Below are 27,839 nucleotides of genomic sequence, written 5' to 3' on the forward strand. Positions count from 1 at the left end.
GTGAACTCCATATTTCTATAAGAAATAACGGCCTTAAGTTTCTACTAGAAGCACTATATTCGGATAAAGGATATTTAGGACAATGCTATTTAGATTTGTATTAATGTAAAAGATATTTTTTTATCACGACTCTCAGAGTTTTGCTTTTAAAGAAAATATTTTCAAATTTTAAAAATTACTGGTATTCATGCGACCCTTTCGGTGACCAACCGGCCCAATTGGGTAGCAGCCCTTTGCCCAAATAGGCAGTCCGCCCCTGCTAAGATCCTCCCTCATCAGATTTATAAAATAAGTTTTTAAAAATTATTGTAAAACATTTTTATTCATTGTTTTTATATAGCGCATATTTTTTAAAGTTATAATGTATGTAGCTTGTGAATGCCCACCACTTGAAAGGTTATGCCCACCACACTGCAATGATGTGGACCCGTCCTGAAGGAAGCAGTTACGAGCTGGGATACTTGTGCGAGGCTTTCCTAGAGTATAGTTTGATTTCATCATCTTCTTTTTTGAAGTAACGTCTGTATTATATAAGATAAGATTTCTGGAGCTTGGTTTGATTTCGTACAAAATATTGAAACTTAACTGACGGAAGATTTATTTTCGCACAAAACATTGAAATGTAAAACAGTGGGGCTGTTTCCAACACTGTAATGTTTGCAACGCGAAAGTTCCACAACCTGTATTTTTCATTGGACTCGATATTAGCACACTTGTCTAAAGAACCATATTTGCTTGCATAATAAACAATATATTAGCTTATTATATAAATGAATACTGCCAGATTTCACTGAAAATCGACAGGAGAAACTTTTACAAAAAAATACCGCCTTATTTATTTATCATGCGTATATTTAATTACACATGAATGAATGAGAGACAGATAAACGCAAAAAAAAAACCTCACACAGTCTTCACTTTATAGTTTTATCTCTGGGTCCACCATTTCTTCCTCCAAGTCTAAACTACATAATAACTAAATAATTCATTGGTCTAGATCTACTAACAAATTTAATCAGATAACTGATCTAAAGTAATTGAAACAATTAGGCCTACACTCAATGTAAGCTTTATTGTCTTTTTTTTTTAAAATATTTTTCTTGTTCTTACCAAGCTAGCTCCGTCTGTCTGTCGTCTGTCTGTCTGGTCAAAATCTTGTACACATGAGCTCTCCCACTTGCCATTCTCGGATCAAGCTCAAACTTTGGACAATTATTCAATGTCAATAACAACACATAAATCAGTAAAAAAAAATTAACTAATTAGTTTATTATTGAGTTGTGATTAATTTTGTTCAATATAGATAATGCACAAAGCTAATGTGTGATAAGCCTTGAAATAGTGAGAGATATGGCAGCGAGCGATAGAACGGTGTTTTCCAGAATCACACTCGTCAAACAAGCACAGCCGGAACCCGTGACACTAATCACGCACAGTTCTATCTATCTATCTATCTATCTATCTATCTATCTATCTATCTATCTATCTATCTATCTATCTATCTATCTATCTATCTATCTATCTATCTATCTATCTATCTATCTATCTATCTGTCTATCTATCTATCTATCTATATATTATGTTATATTATATTATATATGACAAGTTTAATGACATCTGTGATAAGAGATTTGTTGAATATAACTTTAAAATGAAGGATGTTCTAATATGTTTATATTACATCAATATTTGTTGTGGATGTTTTTGTAAAAACTACTTGAAAGGATGTGACATAATATATACACATAACACTATGCTGAAAATTAACAATACAGTTACATTAGTATAAAATAATTTGCATATAGGTAAAAATTAAAACAGATAGGCATTAGTTTTTAAAAGACCAAAAGTAGCAGTTTAGCCTATTCTGTTCACAATGCAGGCGATGGTGTAATCGAATATCAATAACCATTTAGTTTTTAAGATATAAACATGACGGACAGAGGGACAGACAGACACCACAAAATAAATAGCGACTTTTCCATAAGAGGCCGCTTTAAATAAAGAACTCAAAGATTCATACAATAATTTAGTTTATATATATATATTTACATAATTTGTATAATACATATAGGCCTATCAACAGTCGAACATGAAAATAATAAAATCACTTATAATCTTGATCTACATTTATCGAAAACATTCCAGGTCGCCTTATCACAGCAAAGTCTTATAGGCCGCCTTATTGTCTATGCAATAATATAAGAGAATCTTTAATTTTGATATATCACAAGTCCGCCTTATTGTTTGGTCCAATAATATAAGGGAATCTTTAATTTTGATAAATCGCTGTATCACATAAAAAAACAACAACCTTATCACATCCAGGTCTTCAAGCCACCTTATAATGTTTTAAATGTTAACAAATTGCCATTACACCAGGCCTACTAATATTTACGAGTTTGTAGGCCTACAAGTTAATGTATTGCAAACTAAGATGAAGACAAACACAATTTTAAATAAATAAATAAATAAATTATATATATATATATATATATATAGAATGCCAGTAGGTCGACTTCCACAAGACATTCTGTATGGCGATCTAATAGATGGCAGGAGAGCATACAGATGTATACAAACGCGACATGAAGCTCTTCATAATCGACATTAGCAGCTGGGAAAAAGTGACACTGGATAGATCCACATGGAGAGAGAGCATAAAGGAAGGGTATCGGATAGCAGATGCCACCCACAACAGAAGCAGAAAGAAGGGTGAAAATGCAACGGCGCCTGGTGACGACATATGCCCAACCTTCGACAGCAGCTGTGTATCAAGGATTGGTCTCTTTAGTCACACTAGAAGTTGCAAAGGGAAAAGATCGTCTCTCGAGACGTAAAATGCCACAGATATATATATAACTATGGACTAGTCTTTTTGTGAGGCGGATTGATTGTTAATATTTTACATTTTTATCATATAAACTAAACAATTTCAAGGACGCTAAAGTGAATTTTAATCTTCCAAATTAAATAAAAGCTACCAACTGAAGAACTTACAAACTTTGATTCTGCAGTGTTAAAAAGGGCTAAAAAAAATCTAACTTAACAAAAAACACCTAGCTTATCAACATTAAATTTCCTTTATTCTGTACACCGGATATACCAAAACGCTTGCTATTTATAGATTTGCCTCTATGTATGAACGTTTCCAATGGATCTATTATCATTATCATGAAGCTTGCATTTATGGACAATCGAACTCTGTTTAGCAATGCTCGCAATGTTAGCTAAGATGTCAAGATGGCCTGACTGAATAACTAATGTCAACATTCCAAATCATGAACTATACAAACTTTTATGATCTACCTTATTTTCGCTTCATCAAAGTCATATCCATTGTCTGCACAGCCGGAGCTAGACTTAATAACTTCTAGAGTGTGCAAGGCGTGGCTCTCGCTTTCTATATATTTAGTTCTCAATGATATTCTTTACTTACACGTATTTAATGGCATAGCTCAACTAATAGTGACCACGGTAGTTAGTGGTCTAAATTTGAATACATTGAATCATTAAATTCTTGTACAATCAAATCTACAACATTAAAAATAAACCCAGTAAAATCGTATGCTAAAATGTAAAGAATGAATACACTTTAAACAATGGGTAGTATAGCTTGAACAATAAATCCTTCAAAAAGATAATAATTTAAGAAAGTCCCCAACACACATGAATGAATGGCTGTCCCTTTGTTATGTTACATCCACACCCCAGCAGAGACTGCCAGCCAAGCCCAGAATGTACATATAACAGGTAAGACATTGAATATCTAGTCATTGTGAATACAGCAGTGCACACGAGTGCGTTAGGAAGTAAACAAAGCATTGATCAGGTAACGTAACTGCAATCCCAGATTTCCAAAAGCAAGGCCCGTTTTATGAGAGAGACAGTCACCTGCAGGGAAAAAAAAATTAGACTTTAAAACTAAAGGGAAATAATGCAAAGAAAAGTGAGACACAATGCATAATGTCCCTTGCGTTAACTAACACCCCCCCCCCCCAACTGCGCTGAATAACAGATAGCTGTAATCAATTTAAAGCTAGTCAATTTATACTGTTAAATCTAAATTCTAGGTCTATAATTAGTAAAAAAATAATACAACAAAACAACAACAACAACATCAAGAAGCAAAACCGCTAACTTGTCATTATTTTTTCTCTGAGAAGTTTACGTCCGTGAGGATTTGAATCTCTGCAGTTAGAAAGAAACCGAATAAATTTAGTATGTCTAACAATAACATATGTATCTAACATTCTCACAGATACAACACGAAGAGCTTAATACAAGTTATATAACACCTGTCTTTTTAAATAGATCTACTTCATATTCATTATTACAAACATTACGGTAATTTTTTTAAAGCCTAAATAAAAACAAGTAAAATATAAGAAAAACTTCTAAAGGGGAATAAATCCACATTTACAGTCACATTTCTCAATATTGTAAGAATTATTTATATTTTTCGTTACCGAAAATTTTTTATTAATTACCACTATTTAAGTAACTTTTTGTTAAGGGGGATGCACAGTGAGAAAACATAGATTTAGGTCAAAAATATCGATATTTTAAAATTAATTGATTTTAATAGTTTAAAATGTCTAGAATACGAATTCCCTATCAGAATACTAAAAAAAATACGTTTTATACATCAATTTTGTATTTTAAATGTAGATATATAAGCAAAATTTTGATGTTTTGGTGAAAAATCAACATTTTGTAAGCTATAGTTGATAAGCTAATGTACGCTCTCATCCCTAACAGATGGTATCGATACAAAGGTCTACTTTTCTAGTTCCGATTATGTGCATGGTTTCTCATTCTATAAATAAATAGTACTGCAATGAACTTTCAAAATACGTCACTACCTCTTTTTTTCCCCTATATCCTCATATACACACCCACAAAGCCATATTTACGCATGCGCACCATCAAAGCTTCTATAGTTACTGTAATTACACGCATGCGCACTGAAAAAGCTTCCGTAACTACAAAGTATGCACGCATGCGCACATGACGTGAACCGGTCCTTCTTCTGTAAACTTCCATCACATCAACAATCGATTCATTATTGAAACTCAGAAATGCCAACAAAAGGTTATATGTTTGGAAAGAAAAAACGTTACTGTAAGCCCAGAGGACGACATGCTTCAAAGACAAATGCACAATTACAAAGGTAAGTCTAGATCTAGAGTTTGCTTTTTTTTTAATTTACTAGACAAGCGTGTGCTGACACATAAAATAATGACTATGAAACCTTGGCTCTTTGAGTTCGACAACGTGTTTATCCAATGAATCACATCTAGATCTAGATCTAGAATCTAGATTCTATAGACATTAAATAAATATCATGAAAATGATTGCAAACATAGAGATCTATCCTTTTATAGATCTAGTCTATATTAGGAGCATAGATCACATTAGAACTAGATAATCTCTAGAGATTAGATTATCTGATTATCGTGTATGATGATGTATTGAACAGTATTGTAGGACTTCAACTTCAACTCAAGTCTTGGTCTTAGTTGTTTTTTTTTAGATCTAGTACATATTGTCATATATAGATCTATATTACATGTAACATGTCTCTATACATTCTTTACTTTTTATGATTAATACAATATATGATTTCTAAAATGCATTATAAAATTTAAAATAATCTTCATGTTGTGATAGATGTGACGTATACTTTCATACTATTGAATTTTTTTTTAAAGACCCTCTAATTTATTTTTTATTTGTTTGCAGCTCTGTTTTGGATACAGCTGGATCTGAAGCAGCAACAACACAGCCTGCAAGTGCAGCTGAGCGAAAAATATCCCTAACTGCAGTTACTAACGCTGATAACACCAATAAGAGGCTGCCTGAAGATTTCATATACGTCATGATGAATTCAATGCAATTGACCACAATGGTCTCCTTGTTGTGCTGTCCACATTGCTTTGACAACAAATTAACTATGTGCATCACACAATCAAAAGGCATGGCTCATTTGATTAAAATCAAATGCCTAAATTGTGAAACATATTTGTGGTCCGACTGGACCTCAAAAAAAAGTAATGATGTTCATCTGGATATTAATGTCCGCGCTGTCGCTGCATTAAAAGAATCTGGAATCTCGCATTCTAAATTTGATAGGTTTTGTGGACTTATGAGTATGCCCTGCATGCACAGAAATACTTATAACAATCTAGCTAACATAGTCAATACCGCTATAATTGAAGCTGGTGAAGAATGTATGATTAGGGCATCTGCTGTTGTGCATGGAAGAAACATTTCACAACCTCTAACTACAGATGAAAGAATAAGTTTAACAGGCTGTCCTGTTATTACAGTTTCTTTCGATGGGACTTGGCATAAAAGGGGCCACTCATCTCATTCAGGAATTGGCACAGTTATTGATTTTGATACTGGACTCGTCATCGACACCGAAGTCCTATCAAATTATTGCCATGTTTGTGATTCAAACTCTGCAGAACTAAACTTTGATGCCTCTAAGCATATGTGTCAAAAAAACTTCAGTGGCTCAGCAAATGCAATGGAGGCCGCAGCAGCATCCAAAATCTTTTCGCGCTCTGTGGCATCCAGAAAACTTGTTTATGGCACGATGCTGTGTGATGGCGATAGTAAATCGCATTCATCTGCCATTACCAACTCAGGATATGATGTAGAAATCTTAAAAGAGGACTGCATTAACCACATCTCAAAAAGAATGTTTAATGCTTTGAACAATTTAAAAATGTCTAACAAAAAAGAACTAAATTATAGGCTTACAAAGCCAAAAATTGAAAAAATTACAAATTACTATTCCAAAGCTCTGCGCCAAAATGCTCCCGACATTCAAAAAATGAAGCTGGCTGTTATGGGCTCATTTTTTCATATGATGAGCTCAGACCTAGATCATAACCACAGGTTGTGTCCTGATGGCGCTACATCTTGGTGTCACTTTAAGAGATCAGAGGCACTAAAACAGCCATATAAAAAACACAACCAGACCATCACATCAGAAATAGGTAAACTGTTATTTCCTATAATGAAAAGACTAACAGACACAGATCTGTTAAAAAGATGTTCTAGAATGGGAACACAAAACGCCAATGAATCTTTTCATTCCCTCATTTGGCAAAGATGCCCCAAAACAGAATTCGCAACATTAAAAACGGTAAGGGCTGCGACATACCTTGCTGTTTTAGCCTTCAATAATGGACCTGTTGGCATCAGATCAGTTTTTGACATATTAGGCATTCCCTGGACACTAAAGAACATTTCTTCTAGTGAGAAAAAGCAAAATGTCAAACTACAGCTTGTTAGAAAAAGAAAATCAATCGCATTAGTGTCCAGGAGAAAAAACTTGAAAAAACGAAGAATTGAGCATGAGCACCGGGCAGAGGTTCTAGAAGGTCCAACCTATCAATCAGGCCATTTTAATGAATAGTTTTTTGTTTTTTTTATTATCTATTATGTTGTTTTATGTAAATATTCCCTTTTTTTTCATTTTTATGGTTACAATAAATATTTTATATCATTTTAAAAACTTTAAATGCGTTTTTCTCAAAATGTATTTTTAGGTGCATGTTGTCCACAAGAATCTCAAAATCTTTAGTTCTGTATAAGTTAGACTAATAATTTTTCACATGTAGTTTATTGATAGTATATCATAGGTAATAGGCTGCAAAAATTTTCAATATGTATAATAAATTTCATAAAAAAATAAAAATAATGATGTGACCTCAGATGAAAAATGGGGTCGGAAAAAAATAAAAATTTTAAAAATTCATAAAAATTAAACCAGTAATAATTTTCAAAACAAAATTAGCCAGTTACCTATGGGATTCAAATATCTATCAGGTGCAATCAAAAAATTAAAAAAATTTTGAGTACTTTAGAATATTTTAAGAATTTTGTAAACATTGTTTATTTTCAAGATGGCCGCCATTTCCATAGCAACCCAAAAGGCTACACTCATAAAATGTGTATGGTTACTCATGTCTCTATATGTTCTATCAAGTCATGCATAAAGCTTTTCTATTTATCTGTAAATTACAAAAATTGAAATTTCATTGTGCATCCCCCTTAAAGTTTATGACTGTCGATTCGACAAGAACTAATTGTGCACATGTTCAACATGATCCTACAACTGGGGAATGGGAGAAATAATGTGTTTAAAAGTTGTATCAGACAAAAACAAAGTAGATATAAGCTTTTCAAAAAATTCTTTTTGAGAACCTCTCTTATACTGTGTGAAATTACATTAGTCACTTTTGAATCAAACATATAATCAATCATCTGGAAGAAAGTTTCGTGCTTCATGTTTAAAAGCTATTTTTAAAAAAAGGTCTGCTCTAGACGGAATTCAAACTCGGGCCTCCAAAATGGGCGGCCAACATATTTAACGAATGGGCTATTATTCAACAAACCTTTTGAACTTGAAGTCCATTGTTAGTTGGATATTTTTATCGAACAACCTAATTCATTCCTCTTTGCATAAACGCCTAAAACAAAATTAACTTACTTCGACTATTTGATAATTTTTTGATTGATTCATGTGTTGTCATCGACAACGAATAACTGTGCAAAGTTTTAACTTGATCCGAGAATGACAAGTGGGAGACATAAGGTGTAAAAGATTTTGTCCAGACAGATGGAGTGAGCTGATGTGAGATAAAAATATTTGTTTTGAAGAAAATGTTCAGTTCTGGCTAAGACTAAGACACAAAGAAGACTAAGACAGAAAGAAGCCCAAGACAGAATAAAGACTAAGACATAAAGAAGATTAAGACACAAAGAAGACTAAGAAAAAAGATTAAGACTGCTTTATTAATCCTAATTAGAAATGCTGTTCTGATCACATAATCTCTTTTTTAAATTTAAATCAGCAACATTTCATAGAAAACTACTAAACAGAACAGACGCGACAAGTTGAAGAAGTTACAGTATCTTTATTATTACTTTTACAATCAGGAACTCTGCAGAATATGACCTCCTATACAACGCAGATGAAGCATTAGTTTGTTTGAGAGAGGGCGTTGCAGGAAGTGGATATATCATTATGTCGTTAAATGATTCCAAACGTGGTTCAATTCATTGCAGCTATTTAACTCTTTATCTCCTAACTGACGATTCCAGCGTTGATTCCCCAAGAATGTGGTAAATAATTACGGAGAGAAAGAGTTAATGGAAGGTTTTACATCAACTACATTTTATGATAGCCTATATATCCTGCTTAACAGGATTTGAATCTCTTCACCACACTAGATTTATGTCTTTATGAAGCTCTTATCTTATATTAGCTAATCTTGAGCAGCTTATTAAATGAAATGTTATCTTATTTCATTGACTAAAAGTAAAGAAGCAATAACTTTATGTTCCTAAAAAGAGTAAGAATTATTCATCCGTCAAGTGTTTATGAGGTAGTGTAGCCAACCCAACGCTAACCTTTTCTTCCCTATCCACTGACACAGCACCAGCAGTGATGAGGAAGCGTAGTACCTTAACAAATTATCTCAGAGCCTTGGGCGATATTTTGAAGCAAGCACAACCGATCATTCTCAATTTACATAGACATCTTTTTGGTATGGGACCTCCTAAAAGCGGCTCTGGAAATATTAGTGAAGTCTTCTCCAGTGACAAAAAAAAAAAAGACTCCCTGACCTTGACCTAAATTATGATTATCCATACAAACAATTCAACTAACATTTTCTCGGCCTCTTCCGTCAACAGTTGGAGCAGGTGCTTCTCGTCTTCCTGTACTCTAGTCAGCTCGGCCTCCACCTTCATCAAAGAGGCGGGCATACCGTAGCAGCCTCGAGGTTTTTGCCAGCTCAACACCAGCCGGATCCACTTCTCTTGGAAAAACTCTTGGAACCCGACCAGACTGCACAGAAGTACTGAAACATTAGAAGGTACAATAAAATAAGATTTCAGACTAAATGATAGCCGAGGTTGACTTTTGTGAAATTGTTTGTTATTGTAGCTATTGAATTGAACAGACTATGATCCATATAGATTCTATATATTATGCTTAGATATTAAGAGGGCTGAAGACTCCACACTCTATATCTGGCTACTTACACTGTTCAAGGAAGAGGTCTTGCTTCAACTCTTTGACAGAGTTACCTACTTCTTCCTGTTGAGCTTCTACGTAGATGCTCTTACAGAGCCGCTTCTCAAAGTCTCGTAGAGATGTCTTGTTGTATTTGTAGACGAGCTCCTCAATCGGTGCCACGCATCCTGACTGGAACAACAAAACAGGAAGTGTTACAAGGTGGCAGGTTTGGAATCACATTAAATGAATCAATCAACTCGCCTAGCTGAATGAGTTATTTAAGTAGACAAACTAGTAGTCAAACCTTTTCAACCATGACGAAGTACAGAAGCTGATGAGTGATGACGTAGGCCATTGTGTTTCCTTTGGTCATCATGGTCCAACACTCCTGATCAACGGAACACTTCGGATATTTGCTGAAATTAACAGTCCAATTGATCATTTTTAGGCCTTGCATTTAGATCTACTCGTAGATAATTTATTTTTATCGAAATAAAAAAAATATTTAAAAATCTATTTAGTATTATTTTTTGGTTTGGGTTTTTGCAACTGTTTTGTCTCAAATATTGGAATACTTTTGTTTTTGTAGAAAGCACAAAGGCGTTTGTTTATTTACTTTTTACATGTTTCGGATGATTTTTCATAATTGAAGATTATTACATCTTAGCCCAAACCTCCCACAAAACAGCCAGAAATGGCGACGGGCAGGGTTCGAACCCGCTCTCATCTAGACGACAGTCTATAGAGCATAAGAACAGACAGCCATTTTATATCTACCGCAAACCTGAATGTACAGACTTATGAAGCATGTCTTGTGATCACAGACTTTCCTCTCCAGCTAATTATTTTGTTCTTTTCTTATTATACAATTTCATTAATGGCGGATAACTTTTTGGTGTATCCGGTCTACAGAATCTAGAAAGTGTTTATAAACTCTAATTTGTATACACTTTTTAAACACTGAATCACATTCTTTAAGCTCTCTCGCGTGTGATCACTACGTCATTTGTAGTATTTGGATGGCAACAGTGAATTGTCCATATAGCGTCCGTGACATTGTCCAGACTTTCATCCCTCCCGATCTTCCGCTTACATTTTTTAATGTTTTTCTTTCAGTAACATTTTATCACCCCTACATTTCTTCAGATTCTTTTTTTTTTCACTTCTTTTTCTATGCTTCTCTGGTAGATAATAGGACTTTATAAATAAAACCACATCACCAAACAGTTATATTCAAAACTGTAAAACAAAATAAATAAGACGAGCCGACCCGCGGCGTAGCATACGCCTCCCTTTTTTTTTTTCTGAGCATCGCTCTCTGTCACCATGAAAGTTACGTGGTGTAGTCGTAGTGTCCCGCATGTTTGGGCTACGAAGAGACTTATATAAATAGATACTCAACGTGGTTCTAACCATGGAGAATATTGAACACTAAATCAAACATTTATAAATAAATGAAAACATTATTCTCAAAAGACCTTAAAATAATCGCTACACTACTAGTTCCAACCTTAGAATGATAAAAAATAATCTTAGATTGATAAAAACTAATCTCTGAATGATACACTAGCCTTAAAAAGATTTGTACTACCGGTACCTTAGGATGATTGATATTAACCTTATAATAATTATTTCTTATCTCAACTGTTGGCTAAAACCTTTTGTATTCTACGCCAAGTACTCGACCATTTATTAGTACAGACTAGTCAAATAGCTCTTCAAATGTCTGACGAGAGTTTCAAACTGTCATCATGTTAGGATCAAGTTCAAAACCTCACCGCTGTCATCCCCAATCGTCCAACAGAAAGCTTGGGATAGGACAAAAATGTTTATTTGTGAAAGAACAGCTGACACCAGTTTTCATTCACCTTTTTTTGTTTCTCAATATTTCCATTTATAAACCAAACTTTATTTTATATTCGACACACCCTACTCGTAACTATTAAAGGTATTCCTTTTAGATCTTGCGATCTAGATGGCAGATGGCCCATGGTTAACAAGGGTGTCATGTGGCCTGCACAAAGACCAACCGTCCTTACATTTCCCCAACCAATGTTGGGTGGACTCAGAGACGCCATAAAAATCCCGAAATTTAAAATCCCAGTCTCACCTGGATTCGAACCAAAGACCTCTCGGTTCGGAAGCCAAGCGTTTTACCACTTGGCCATACGACACTTCTCCTATCCACCAGAAATAAAAGATATTTTGGACTTAACTCCTAGGTCATTCTAATGACGTCTTTCTATTTTAAGAAACCTACCCTTCATTTTTCTCGTACGAGCCTAGAATGAGCGAGAGGCATCGATCTCCTCTGACCTCGTCATAACTACCATCAGTACCAGGCGTCACGCCTGAAGTGTCCCCGAGGCTGTCCAGTTTGACATCGAATGTGTATGGACTATTAATGGTGTCCAGAAATTGTTCAAAGTAGGAAGAGTCTTCAGCCTGCAAGTGGCAATGTCAAGGTCAACATGTTTCCAATCAATTAAGTTTGAAACTTTCTAAATGGAAATATTTTTCAGTTTTTTAAGTGTTCATGTTTCAAATCAACAGACTTTTCAATCATTCATCAGACTTTCCTATCTTCAACAGACTTTTTAATAATTCAAAATAACAGACTTTTAAATTATTCAACATAACAGACTTTTAAATTATTCAACAGACTTTCCTATTTTCAACAGACTTTCCTATTTTCAACAGACTTTCTATTTTCAACAGACTTTCCTATTTTCAACAGACTTTTCTATCTTCCACAGACTTTCCATTTTCAACAGACTTTCCTATTTTCAACAGACTTTTCTATCTTCAACAGACTTTCTATTTTCAACAGACTTTCCTATCTTTGAACAGTGATTTTAATTATAGAAAAGACTTTTCAATCATTCAATGTATATAAAAAGCTTAAATCGATACTAGACAATTGTAAACTGTAGTGTCTGAAGCATTGACTTCCCTAATCATGGCATTCAAAGGGGAGGAATTCATAAGCGTCATAAGATCCCAAAGTTCAGAATCCCTGTCTTCACTTGGATTCAAACTACTGGCTTCTTGGTTCGGAAGCTCAGATTATAAGCCTTACTGTTGTTCATTCTTTCAAACTTGAACTTTTATTGAATCAGGAGTACCGTTAAGTAAAATGTCCATCTGTTACTGACTACATTGTACTAACGACATAAAAGCTGAGTGAAATGATCGCTGACCTCAATGTATGCCAAGGCCTTGTTTCCATAGTCGTCCATAGAAGTAACATACTTGTTGAGGGTATAGACCAGGTCCACCGGACAGTCCAGTTTACCCGACTCACAGTCTTGCTTGGCTTGGAGTAGGGCTCCTGTTGACCACAGCAGTAAAATGTTTAGTAATCTATCAATCCATTTTACGAGTATCAAACACACAATCATTCAACAGATATTTCTATCATTCGATGTCAAAGCAAATAAATAGAGCTATTTCTTCTTTGTAATGTATTCAATTGTTAAAGGTTTTATAATATTCTCTTATAAGGAGCTAGTAATTTTTTTCCTAAAATAATTGAAGTATAAAATTTATATTTATAAGACAATCATTAAAGCCCTTTTTGATATGTGTATCCACCCAGTTTCCACCCACCCAGGTTCCTCCATAAAGTTCTGACTCGAATAGAGGTATTGTAAAAAAAATCTAACACATTTTGCGAAACAATGTAATAGCCTACACCCGTAGACTGCGCTACTAGTAGACTTCATCCTTTTAGGGTCTATACACTTAGCGATTAAAAGACAAACAAGATAAGGCCTATACTTCTTATAAGGCTATACAATTCCCTGTATGCAGCTATCGGAACATTATCCAAATCATGTGGCATACAATTTGTGGGCCGGATTGTATAGAAAGGACGATTTAAACACTCAGTACGCCCCTGAAATCAATCAATCAATCTATGTATCTATCCATCCATCTATATATGTATGTATGTATCTATCTATCTATAGAAACGACGGGTTATATACGTACATTTTCTCTCATATCTTATATAAATATCTTCAACAGATCGTTCTATCTTCAACAGACTTTTCTATCTTCAACAGATATTCTCTATAAATAAAAGCCTATATATAAATTGCTTCTTCTACTTCAATCTACGCCTAAAAAATCGTTTTTTTTATGCTTTTCCCTTTATCTCTTTCCCCCTGACATTCTTCAGCTAATCCTTAAAACAAAGTTTTAGAGTAAATGCAATTTCTTACATCGCTGTGTTCACGAATAAACCTAATTTTAAGTTTCAATTACCGTTGTCTGCTCTCCTGAATTCGCCCATCTAGTGCAACGCCTACGACTATGGGTTGCTTAGAGAAGAATATTTAAGTTGAGCTTCACTAAATAGTGACGGGGTTCTTACTGTACTGGTGATAGGGAAAAGTTAACCAATAATTAATGATGCTAATCATCTTTTTTTTAAACGAACTCTTTTGAGATTTTTTTTTGGAAAGTAAGGCAGTTGGTGGTTGTGCTGTCCATATGAGCTTGACCAGTGGTGTCACTAAGGTCGGTTTAGCTCATGTGTGTTAGGAGATAGGACACGATTAGAAAGCCTTCAGGACAGAAGACTCAAAAGTAAAGTAGCGATTATACATAAAACACTGAACCATAATCTTCAAATACAAAAACAAAATTTAATAAAATACTCTGAAAGACACAAAGATAAAGGCACGTTCCTCGTCCCATATGCTAGGACAAATTTGTACAAATGCTCCTTCTTCCCTATTAGAGCTATTAGAGCATGGAATGGGTTGCCTGAGCTAGCCAGGAAAACCAGTGACTTGGCAGAATTTAAGCCATTGGTTAATATGCAAGACTAAATGCATGACGCGTAGGACGTAATCATCTTCTTTTTTGAAGTAATGTCTGCATTTTATAAGAGTTACATATGGACCATGTTTGACATTATACTATGAGATTTGTAACGAAAAACATTTAATCGTTCGTATATTACAAAAACTAAAATAGAAAAAATAATTAAAAGATTAAATATTGAAAGCGTATATCTTGAAAACATATATATATATATATATATATATATATATATATACAACTTCATCAAAGTCAATATCTATTACGATTTAATTTTCAATAGGCAAAATTGCCAGATCTAGATTTTGTCTGTCCCATTGTCCAACTCAAATAGTTCTCAATAAACTTAAGTTTTGAAAAGCTTTTTCTCATGACCACACAGTAACGCATTGTCCATACTCTTGTCCAACTGTACCATTCCTTTATTACAAAACTTAGATCAACTCACTCTGTCTGTCTGGTAAAAGGTTTGTACACATTCTTCTTCCCACACCCAACCTCGGATCAGGCTGAAATTTCGCACAATTATTTCTTTTACCTGACAACGCAAGAATACATAAAAAAAAATTTAACCAATTAGTTAATTAACCATTTGGTAATTAATTATTTTGTTTGGTATCTCGAACGAGGGAAAGAAATTTTACTTGACTGAAGTGATGAGTTAGTCCCCTTGTCAAGGACGCCGCTCTAAATTGTAATAAACAATATGTAACTAAACAATCTTTTCTAGACATAAGTACTTCACTAGCGGAGTGGTTAGTACGTCGGCCCGAGGAGGCGTGAGCCACGAGTTCAAATTCAGGTCGTTTACCTTTTTTTTTTTGTAAATGCTTTTAAAAGCCCGTTAGGGTAAAAACCATCCAGATATCCCGTTCCTTCTCTATTTGTCCAACTAGTCCAGACAAGTGAAAGAGAAGTGAAAGAGAAATGAAAGAGAAGTGAAAGAGAAGTGACAGACAAGTGACAGACAAGTGACAGAATCATAGCGTATTGAGAAAGCTGAAACCATGAGATAAACAAAACAAAAACAATTGGTAACAAATATTTGTAATATCGCAGATATATTGTTGCTGGTCTTGATCTATTACAAATTTAATTACACGACTGATCCAAACTAATTGATACTTCTACACTTCGTATAAGCTGGGTTTTTTAAAGTATTTTTTTTATGTTTTTCTTGTTTGTCTACATCCCCCCCCCCCTCTCCGACACCTTTGTACGTATATCCTTCTTAGTGCTCCATTGCGAAGAAAGTGACACTAAGTATCATTCGACTGTCAGCTATCTCCACACTCTTTCATTCATCAAAGTCAAGTAGACGGCAACAGGTTGTTTTAGTAACATACACTACATTTGTTTTATATTGATTTGCCAGTCATCTTGAATGAAGAAGATGTCAAACTAAAACACTATGAAAGGCAGGGGACATTAAGGAAAATAAGTCTTGTGAGAATGTGTAGAGCAGTGTTTCCCAAACTGTGTTCCTCGGAACCCAAGTGTTTCCGCGAGGCCTGAATAGGTGTTCCACGAACTACTGAAATAATTAACTAGTAGGCCACCACGTGAATTAATCTCTCTAAAATAAATCAGTTAAATGTTCCGCTAAATAATCAGAATGGGCGAAGTGTTACGCTAAGAAAAAAAGTTTGGGAATCACTGGTGTAGAGAATAAGACAATGAAACGATATTCGGTTAATCGGGTCACATCGGGAAGGGGTCGTTTTGATCCTAATGTCCGACTGATCCGATTGACATCATCATTAACTGGATTCGGCTGCATAAAAGGATTTGTAGGATTTGTATCGGTACTTAAGGATCAGGTCCGAATAGGCGGCTGGTTCGATTAACAGTTTGTCCGATTAACCGGATTCAACTATAAAAAGTAAAAAAAAAAAGAAGTTCCCCTTTCGGACCTTGCGATCTATAGGGCAGATGATGTTTCTTTTAGCCAACGATTAAAGAGCAGGGTGTCAAGTGGCCAGCACAATGACCAACCGCCTTCACTTTCCACAACTAAAGTTATATACCCATTAGAGTTAGGTGGAGTCAGGGGTGCCCTGAAAATCCCGAAATTCAAAATTCATCAAGGTTTGAACCCAGGACCCCAAATTCGGAAGCCAAGCGCTTAACCACTCAGCCACCGCGCCCCTGGATTCAACTATAGTCCACATTTTTAAACGTTGGACTTGACCTTAATGTTACGTTGAGTATTTTGAACCAGATGTAGACTAGATAGCTCTTAAAGATTACAACACAATCTGACACATCAAATCATGATTTGCTCCTGCGGGCTATGTGTCATGAGCGATAACAATGATAAACATTGCATCTGCTGCTCTCCCTTTTATTAGCTAGACTCGCAACAAGAATCAAGTTCGAGATGTGTAAATGAGATCAGTAGATTTCGTGTATTACTTCGCTACCAATAGAAACTGGTTTAAAAATGCAAGAAAATATTACACAGTATTATTTGAGTTTGTAGAGAAGACTTTTTTTTTTCCTTAGGATACCTCAGCTTTTTAGCTTTTGACTTCAGTTGTCGAGCTGTTTACATCCTAGGAATCCTTGGGCCTTTGCCTCTTTTCTTTGACTTAAGTCAGTTTTATATACTGTGTACAATACCTTTGTCTGTATTATTATTCCGTAGCTCTCCTTACATATACAAAATTTAGTGAACATTTATGGTTTCAAACGAATATCTTAGTTGGATGATAGTAAAAAACCTAAATCGACTCTAGATTGTATTATTACAAGCTTGTATTAATTATTAACTCAATCCATCTGGTAAAAATTTTGAGCACGTTATTTCTCCCAAGCTCCCCCAGTTAGGTAGCTGATCTCCTTACCAAACAGCCTAATGTCATGATAGGTTCGCAATAAAGTTATTAACTACTAGCGACTTTATTTATATGCTAAATAAAAAAAAAGATCTATTTAGCTTTATCGCGAAGAAGAAATGTGCAGAGAAATACGTCAATCATAACAGAAAGAAACGACAAATGTTACAGGAAGATGAAAGATTGGAACTATGCCATTGTGGAGTGCCTATAGAGAAGATTGGCCACTGCTTTCAAATATGCATTCTTTATCAAGAGCCCCAAACAAGTGTCTGGAGGGCTGCCAGATCTGGTAAGCACTGGACTGTTTATCTGACCCTCAGATAGAAAGAACGAAGGAGAATGAGGTTTGAGTATTCACCCTACTAAAATTGTCAAGGGGTCAACGTAAGGAAAAGCCCCTCTTCAGAGTTGACGTAGCGACATCAAAAGTTGGGGGAATCACTGTCGTAAACCATTCCACCAATCCAATTGCGAGCTATGCATATCACGTGACCTAACCCAGCCGTCCAACCATTAACCTGCATTGCGCTTGTCGTGCATGCCTCCATGTAACAACAAGGTTTGTGCGTGCACAAAGATGGCTAATCAAATCCGACCTTCAAATCCGTTATTCTCCGTAGCAATGAACCCTTCTCTATTAGTTCCGATATCAAGGATTTATATGCTGGAAATGTAGACCTCGACGTGAATTCTAAACTGGACGCTATATAATACAGATGAACTTGTCAGTGAATAGAGTTAGTTAGATGTGCATAGATGAACTCGTCAGTGAATAGTTACCTAATATGTATAGTTGAACTCTTCATTGAATAGAGTTTGTTAAATATGCATAGATTAACTCGTCAGTGAATAGTTACCTAATATGTATAGTTGAACTCTTCATTGAATAGAGTTTGTTAAATATGCATAGATTAACTCTTCATTGAATAGAGTTGGTTAAATATGCATAGATTAACTCTTCATTGAATAGAGTTGGTTAAATATGCATAGATTAACTCTTCATTGAATAGAGTTGGTTAAATATGCATAGATTAACTCTTCAGTGAATAGAGTTGGTTAAATATGCATAGATTAACTCGTCAGTGATGTGATGTTGCTAGTTCAGGCTGTCTTGAAGTCAACCAATTACTCTGCAATCGTTTGGGTGTAATTGTCCGGGTGTATTACGTGTAGTTGGCCAACAACACAAACAAGAACCATACAACACCTGTTTTAACAAGTGTAGAGATGTAGTCGAACGATGATGAACTATTCAACATGTATTTATTCTGATAAAAGGCCACAGTAGAAGTCTCTGTCACTAAACACGTCGTTACCCTGGATTGTTCTATCGCTAACTGATTTTCCGGTCTCTAACCCAACATATCCCAAACGTCACTAGTCCCGTTCAATATGCGTCTACTATGGTGCGTCGCTAAATAACTAAAATAACTAACCTATATAAATAAGGTGTCTAACAGATTCCTCCCCCCCTTGAAAAAAAAATATGTCAATATTTTTCCACTACTGTCAAGTCTTCCACTACTGTCAAGTCTTACAAGGGCATTTTCAATTTAAGGGGAAGACCACAAACATAAAATCTTGACATTTTCATCTTGACATCTTCATCTTGACAGTTCCTCATATTCATGTCAATGTTCATAACAGTTCATAACATTCCAGAATCATCCTCCTTAGTACACAGTTCATCATAGAGGAAAATGTGGCATCCTATGGGCACCTCACAAGTCACAATTGTTCTTCACTGACAGTAATCTGATAAAATACAATATTTCAAAAAACAATTACAAACTTTATTTACACATTCAATAAATTTTTTTTTTTTTCTTACCACCCTTTTATACGCTTTTGTCCATTTTTCTTTTATACTCACCCTTTTCCATAGAACTAACTTTCGTCAATGATATATGAAATGATTCACACAAAAAAAATATCCATACTTACTTTTAAATGCTTAACATCAAATTTACTTATCTCCCTTTTTCATAACATATAAATGGTGTCAATATATTAATATATATTACATACTCAATATAATCATAGTTTATTTACAAAATTATTTCACTTCAATGTCATTCTAGACAATAGATCAGCTACAATATTCACAGATCCACTAATAGCTTTCACTTCAAATTTATATTCCTGTAGTGCTAAGAACCATCTATAAACACGACTGTTTTTCATGCTCTTTTGCTGTATATATTGAATAGGTTTATGATCAGTTAATAATATGAATTTCCTTCCTATTAAATAGCTCTCTAGCTTAGTAATTACCCATATTACAGCTAAGGCTTCTCTTTCAATGACACTATATTTTTTTTCTGCCTCTGACAATTTTCTGCTTACATATAATATAGGATGTAAGTTATCATAGTTCTGCATTAAACAACCACCAATAGCATTACCAGATGCATCAGTTGTGACATAAAATATTTTGTCTTTATTAGGTAGTCTTAATATTAGTTCATGACTAAAAACATCTTTAATTCTGTCAATAGCTTTCACACATTCCTCATTACAAACTACTTTTTGAGGTTTTCCTTTTTTAAGTAAGTCATTTAGTGGATTCACTATTTCTGCTAAGTTTTTTATAAACTTTCTGTAATAATTTACTATTCCCAATATACTTTTAATTTGTCTTTTTGTTGTAGGTATTTCAATATTAAGTACTTTCTTTATGTTATCTTCAATAGGGCTAATCATGTTGTTATTTACTTTATGTCCTAAGAAAATTATTTCCTCCAATCCTATTTCTACTTTTTCTGCTTGAATTGTAAGTCCACTTTCTTTTATTATTTTGAATACTTCTTTTACATCTACCAAATGTTCCTCCCAACTATTATTAAAAATACATATGTCATCTAAATAGCAAATAACATTTTCTTTGTTTCCAATTATCATGTTCATCATTCTATTAAATGTGGCAGGTGCATTTACTAATCCAAAACTCATATAATTCCATTGAAAAATACCATATGGTGTTACAAATGCTGTGTAAGGTTTTGCATTTTCTGTTAAAGGTATTTGCCAATAACCTTTAGTTAAATCCAATTTAGTAAAAAATTTTGCTCCATTTAATTTATGTAAAATATCCTCTATATTTGGCATTGGATATGGGTCAAATTCTGTGATGTTGTTAAGTTTCCTATAATCAATACATAACCTTATATCTCCATTCTTCTTTTTGGCTATCACAATTGGTGAAGCATAAGGAGATGTTGATGGCTCAATTATACCTGATTCTAGTAAATTGTCTATTTCTTTCTTTACTTTGTCTTGTAAATGTATCGGTATTCTATATGGCTTAAGTTTGATAGGTTTTGAATCTGTTACTTTAATGTCATGTTTAATAATATTAGTTTTTCCTGGTATACTGGAAAAAATTTCTTTGTATTCCTGTATTATTTTAGTTATATCTTTTGACTTTTCCTTAGTTAAATTATTAAGATTAATCTTTTGCCAAGTTTGATTCTCTTTTGTTTCTATTACAGGTATTTCCTTAATATCATTTTCATTATGATTTTCATTTGTTATTATCATCAAGCATTCTTCTCTTTCTGAAAATGTATTTTCTATTTCCTCCTGAATGTTTTGTATTAATTCATCTTCTCTATCATGATACAGTTTCAAATTATTTATGTGATATGTTTTAGTTTTCCCATTTATTTCAATTTGATAATTCACATCACTAATTTGTTTTATCACTTTAAATGGACCTTTCCATTGTTTACCAATTTTATTTTTCAGGTCATTTATTAATATTAATACATTGTTTCCTACTTCTAGTGTTTTCAATTGTCTTTTCTTATTTAGATTCTCATGAGCACTTTGTTTGTATTTCTTATTGTTGTTATATGCTTGAGTCCATATTTCTTTCAATTCTGTTGTGATTGTTGTTTCACTGTCATTATTTAATTTATTCTCATTGCCTATTAGATTTTCTTTAAAAACATCTAATTCATCTCTGGGTTTTCTTCCATGTATTATTTCATATGGTGAAAATTGTGTTGCTTCATGGATGTTGTTTCTATGAGCAAATAGTACATAGTTAATGTAATGATCCCACTTGTTCTGATTATTCTGAATTATCTTTGTTAGTGATCTTTTTAATGATCCACCATATCGTTCACATAAACCGTTACTCTCCGGGTGGTAAACCGAAGAGTATATGTGCTGTATATTGTATTGTTTAGTCCATTTCTTAAATTGTTCTGACTTAAACTGAGATCCCTGATCACTCAATATAATTTTAGGTATACCATGTCTTGTAATTACTTTTTGAGTTATGGCATTAATGATATTTTCTGCACTTGTATTTGATAATGGGATTGCCTCTGGGTATCTACTAAACATGTCTATTACTGTTAGAATGTATTTGTTATTATTTTCAGTTTGAATTAAAGGACCTATTAAATCAATAGATACTTTCTGAAATGGTGCTGTAGGTTCATCCATTTCTTGAATAGGTGCTTTATTCACTAGGCTTTTGTTAGATCTCTTTTGACATATGTCACATGAGTTTATGTATTTGTTGATTGTTGCTTTCATTTTGGGCCAAAATACTTGTTTTGACAAATTCCTATAACATTTCTTTACTCCCCTATGTGCTGCTAAATTATTATCATGTGTCATGATTAAAACATCTTTCCAATATTTCTGTGGTAAGACAAGTTGTTTTATTTTCTTGTTATCATTACTTGTTTGTCTAAACAATATTTTATTCTCTATACAAAATTTCTCCATTGGATTATTATTGTTTTTATCTAGTATTCTTGAATATATTTTCCCAATAATATTGTCATTCATTTGTTCTAATGCAAATGTGGGTGTTGTTTCTTTTTCACTTTGAGATATTTGTGTTTCAAGACTATTTTGTGTTTCATTTTCTATCTCTCTTTCCTTAACATCTGTATTTTCTATTTGTATTACATTACTGGTTTCTTTTTCTTTATCATTACTTATTACATTTATTGTATTTTCCTGTTTCTCATCTTGTTTATTCATTGATCTTGTTATTACCATACTTGTTATATTTTGTGTTTCTATGTTTTCATGATTTTGTCTTATGTTTTTGTATTTGTTTTGCCAGTCTTCTAATTCTTTTCTTGAACATTCTTTAACTCCTTTTATGTTTCCTACTAACATATCATATCTCATTTCTGGTATTGCAATGCCATCACAATAACCAGTGAAAAATGGGGTTTCAATGTATACCCTTATAGCTTTAAATTCCCTTACGGTGCCATCTGCTAATTCTACTTTCTTAGTAAACCCTTTATACCAATGAGGTTTGACAAATTTAGTTTTTACTGCCAAAGTGTTACAACCTGAATCCCTGATTAATTCCACTGGAATTCTATCTACAAACCCTGGGTACACTGCAAAATTGTTCCTATTTCCTTCCATGAAATATATCCTATCTGTACCTTTATTTTTGTATTCCCTACTGTAACTCCTATTTCTATAATTTCCCCTGTCATTCCTATCTCTACTCCTATATCTATTGTTATTTTGTTCAGTGTATCTATTTCTACTTCCAGACCTACTATTCCCTCTTCTACAGTTAGCTGCTATATGACCTTTTCCTTGACATTTAAAACAGGTTATTTCACTATATTTCCTATTTCCACTATTTGATCTGTTTCTATTTCTACTTCTATCAATATTTTCTTTGGTGTATCCTATCAAATCTACTTTGCTCTTATCCCTATCAGAAAATGGTTTATTTGGATAGGCATTTTTGTATACTCTCATTATTTCTGTTATTTCATCTATAGTTTTTGGGTTTCTTTCTCTAATAAAAGATTGTAATTGAGGATCACATTTATTTACAAAGTTGTCCACTAGAATAAAATTTTTTAATCCTTCATAAGAGCTATTCACTTTTTCTAATTTTACCCACTTATTGAAGAAATCCTTTTCCATATTAATGGTAGTTTGGGGTTCTATTTCTAATGATGGTATATTGTCAAAGTATTTCTTTCTAAAAGTTGTAGCATTATGACCATAGGCATTCAATAACTCTCTTTTTAAAACTTGATAGCTATCATCAATATGATGGTCATGATTTTGGCATATTGTTAGGGCTTGACCATGAACAAAGTCTATCAGTATTTCAGACCATTCTTCTTCAGGCATATTAAATGTAGACATTTTTGCCTCATATCTTTTCAAAAAATCACCAATGTCATCCTTCTGTTCATCAAAACTTTGTATCTTTCTCTTTAGCCATGTTTGTGAATTGGGGTTGTCTCTTTGAGTGGTATAATTATTTGAATTATTTGTGTTATTTCCTTGTTCAGTTTGAGCTCTGGCTTGTGCTGCATCCAATCTCATCTTCTCCATTTTAGCTTCATGTTCTCTAATTTTTTCTCTTTCTTTGTCTTGCCTTTCTATCTCTTCTTTCTGTCTTTGACGTTCCGTTTCTTCCCTCACAACTTGCTGTACATAAGCTGCTAAATCCTTTCCTTTTAATTCCATGGCCTTTCCATCCTGCATAGCTGTTTCCTTAACCTCCTTAAGGTCCACATATGATGATGTAGCCATTGTGTTTTATATTTTATATATATATATATTTTTACTTAGCCTATATTGGTTATGGCTATACTTTAAACTTATTTTATATTTTTACACACTTTTATACAAGTTTTAAGTGTTATGTCTCTATCTATAGATTTAGTAAATGTGTAAATCTAGTCTGAGTTATTATGGTTATATTCAAATCTGTATATTAGGTCCAGTATTACACACAAATTTAAATCTAATATATTATAGTATGTATAATAATACTATTTAGATCTATAGTTATCAAGAGCACTATGACTTTTAGATCTAGTATGAATAACTATGATCAATTTTAAAATCTGGTATGACTGAAGTCACAGTGAAGTGTTTAGAGTAAATTCAAAGACTGTCTAGAGTCTAGATCTAGAGTAGATTATGGTTCTATTTAACCATACGAAACAAATATGTGTATACAATGTCAAATATATCTTCAACAAGATATATATATCTAGAATGTACTACCTTCATTCATCTTCCAATTAATAATATTTCAAATTAGAGTCTAGATAATCAAATTGTACCAAAGAGATGTACAACAATTTGCAGATCTAAATTTAGCCAGACGATAGTGTTTGACTACATAGCCAGTTTCGGCATTATTCTCATGGCAAAATCATATTTGATTTTAACCGCTCAAACTAAAATTATTTTAGTCTGATTCACAGTAAAAGAATCCTACCCGCACTTTCTATCATTAAGTGAAAAAAAAATACAGATCTAATTAAATTAATAAAAATAAATAATTTAAAATAATATAAACAAATGAAATAATTAAATGAGACTATCACTATGGGTTGGGATATGACAATATGGCACACAATGATAACGTCACGAAGTAACCAGGCAACAACGGATATGACGTTTACACAAACAAAACAAATTACAATCCTAAACGTATAATATAGCTTTTCATCTAAATTACGTCTTCTACCCCGACGGGTTTTAAGGCGCACCACCTGATTTTACTCAGGCTAACGTACCAAATTTAGACAAAATCTATTTCTAAGGGCAATCTAAACATATACTAATAAGAAAAATGGCACTTAGCTTTTGATAAGAAAGATCCCTTTGTTCGGACTCCCGAATATGCTAGATCACAACAAATTCCACTGCCTCTCTTCCAGTTCTGACTCTGTTCTCCGGTGCTACCAGTATCCCACGTAATGCCACAGATGTCCTGATATGCCACAGCAAAATGAGCAAAATGTTTCAGTTTCTTCGACGACTGTTGATGACTGTATGTGTAGTTCCGACGACTTTGTGTACACAGTTACTGACGAATAGGTTAACGGTTCTTCTGGCGATGACTTGACTTGTGTAGACGACTACTGACAAATAACAGTCTCTTGACGGCAACTTGATCTGGACGACTGACGAATAACGAATTTCTTGACGATGACTTGATCTGGGCTGACGAATAACGGCTTTCTTGACGATGACTTGATCTGGGCTGACGAATAACGACTTTCTTGACGATGACTTGATCTGGGCTGACGAATAACGGTTCTCTAAAATAGTTCACTGCTTCTGCTGCTACTCTGGTAGTACGACGAAGTTTGCTGTTGTACTCTGCTTCAATAGACCAAACTGTCCAATGTAGACTAGGTGAAACCAAGGTCACCTCCGACGACGTTCCGTTAGACGATTAACGGTTTTCAACGAAATTAAGTGGATGTAGCTATTTCCAGAACTTCACTGCTAACAAGTCTAGGTATGGTCTAGACCGACGAATACTAGATATATCAATGTTCAGTAATGATACATACAACTTTACTAACCTTCCAAAGGTTAAACACAGTGACCGTTATAAACGTGGCAAGCAACCGGTTCAATGAGCAAACTGCTCCACAAGAATCTCTCCAAGGGTAAGACGACAGAGCGATTTCGATTTAGTTAGCTACCAAACTTGTAGTACTCACAATACTTCTGACAGCGGGCAAACTGTCCTTCTCGAAACTGACGAGGTAAAACTTGATACTCGATGTGGCTCCTACGACGAAGAAAAAATATGTCCAACAGGTTCACTAACGATCTCTCACCCGTTATGAATGAACGGTTTCTCTGGTTGTAGGTCGATTCAGCCTATGAAGATCAGGCTTTGATACTATACTGGTTAGGTAGACCAGACGTTGCGATGATTACTGTCCTGACGAAGGTCACCCTGAGTTAACGGCTCGTTGAACGTGCGATCAAACAGGCGACGACTGCTTGTAGATCCAGAACAAAGTCACTCTGCGATAATGCTGTGTTCAGCCGTACTCCGATGAAATCTTATATCTTCGAGTGCACGACCCTCACCTGAGTAAACGTTCTGCTTCGATGTCCGGTTCGAGGTTCGTCGGGCTTCGAGGTTCGGGGTCGCCACTGTGATGTTGCTAGTTCAGGCTGTCTTGAAGTCAACCAATTACTCTGCAATCGTTTGGGTGTAATTGTCCGGGTGTATTACGTGTAGTTGGCCAACAACACAAACAAGAACCATACAACACCTGTTTTAACAAGTGTAGAGATGTAGTCGAACGATGATGAACTATTCAACATGTATTTATTCTGATAAAAGGCCACAGTAGAAGTCTCTGTCACTAAACACGTCGTTACCCTGGATTGTTCTATCGCTAACTGATTTTCCGGTCTCTAACCCAACATATCCCAAACGTCACTAGTCCCGTTCAATATGCGTCTACTATGGTGCGTCGCTAAATAACTAAAATAACTAACCTATATAAATAAGGTGTCTAACAGTGAATAGAGTTGGTTAAATATGCATGGATTAACTCTTCATTGAATAGAGTTGGTTAAATATGCATAGATTAACTCTTCAGTGAATAGAGTTAGTTAAATATGCATAGATTAACTCGTCAGTGAATAGTTACCTAATATGTATAGTTGAACTCTTCATTGAATAGAGTTTGTTAAATATGCATAGATTAACTCTTCATTGAATAGAGTTGGTTAAATATGCATAGATTAACTCTTCAGTGAATAGAGTTGGTTAAATATGCATAGATTAACTCTTCAGTGAATAGAGTTGGTTAAATATGCATAGATTAACTCGTCAGTGAATAGAGTTGGTTAAATATGCATAGATGAACTCTTCAGTGAATAGAGTTGGTTAAATATGCATAGATTAACTCTTCAGTGAATAGAGTTGGTTAAATATGCATAGATTAACTCTTCAGTGAATAGAGTTGGTTAAATATGCATAGATTAACTCGTCAGTGAATAGAGTTGGTTAAATATGCATAGATGAACTCTTCAGTGAATAGAGTTGGTTAAATATGCATAGATTAACTCTTCAGTGAATAGAGTTGGTTAAATATGCATAGATTAACTCGTCAGTGAATAGAGTTGGTTAAATATGCATAGATGAACTCTTCAGTGAATAGAGTTGGTTAAATATGCATAGATGAACTCGTCAGTGAATAGAGTTGGTTAAATATGCATAGATGAACTCTTCAGTGAATAGAGTTGGTTAAATATGCATAGATGAACTCTTCAGTGAATAGAGTTGGTTAAATATGCATAGATTAACATTTGTAGGTGGCTGGGTAAACTGGGTTTGAGTT

At 34.1% G+C, this 27,839-nt stretch overlaps 2 protein-coding genes across 8 annotated transcripts in view; one reads left to right on the forward strand and one right to left on the reverse strand.

Moving 5' to 3' along the window:
• Window positions 1–1,249: 1,249 nt before the first annotated feature.
• LOC106056145 (UPF0764 protein C16orf89 homolog) overlaps window positions 1,250–27,839 on the reverse strand; it is a 109,089-nt gene continuing 82,499 nt past the window's right edge. For 5 of the 7 annotated variants that reach the window (XM_056006004.1, XM_056006002.1, XM_056006003.1 and 2 more), the window contains exons 3-9: window positions 13,243–13,373; window positions 12,303–12,487; window positions 10,347–10,458; window positions 10,069–10,231; window positions 9,692–9,884; window positions 4,142–4,191; window positions 1,250–3,894 (exon numbers count right to left, since the gene is read on the reverse strand). In XM_056006004.1, the coding sequence (XP_055861979.1) occupies window positions 3,806–3,894; window positions 4,142–4,191; window positions 9,692–9,884; window positions 10,069–10,231; window positions 10,347–10,458; window positions 12,303–12,487; window positions 13,243–13,373 (923 nt within the window). In that variant the 3' untranslated portion in view covers window positions 1,250–3,805. Of the gene's footprint in view, window positions 3,895–4,141; window positions 4,192–7,865; window positions 9,239–9,691; window positions 9,885–10,068; window positions 10,232–10,346; window positions 10,459–12,302; window positions 12,488–13,242; window positions 13,374–27,839 lie in introns of those variants that run through there. The other 2 variants (XM_056006008.1, XM_056006006.1) reach the window with 2 other exon arrangements.
• Window positions 4,500–7,538, forward strand: LOC129922031 (uncharacterized). The gene is made up of 2 exons (XM_056006000.1): window positions 4,500–5,173; window positions 5,746–7,538. Exons 1-2 carry the CDS (start codon window positions 5,082–5,084, stop codon window positions 7,430–7,432), a joined length of 1,779 nt encoding a protein of 592 aa, XP_055861975.1. The 5' UTR covers window positions 4,500–5,081; the 3' UTR covers window positions 7,433–7,538.

The sequence above is a fragment of the Biomphalaria glabrata genome, chromosome 12 (assembly GCF_947242115.1).
Source record: "Biomphalaria glabrata chromosome 12, xgBioGlab47.1, whole genome shotgun sequence".
NCBI lineage: Eukaryota > Metazoa > Mollusca > Gastropoda > Planorbidae > Biomphalaria > Biomphalaria glabrata.

What these genes read in the sequence shown, in the direction of transcription:
- LOC129922031 (XM_056006000.1), top strand. Translation starts at nt 5,082, where the DNA reads ATGCCAACAAAAGGTTATATGTTTGGAAAGAAAAAACGTTACTGTAAG. An exon ending in ACAAATGCACAATTACAAAG is followed by an intron (nt 5,174 to 5,745) that starts GTAAGTCTAGAT and finishes ATTTGTTTGCAG; the next exon opens with CTCTGTTTTGGATACAGCTG.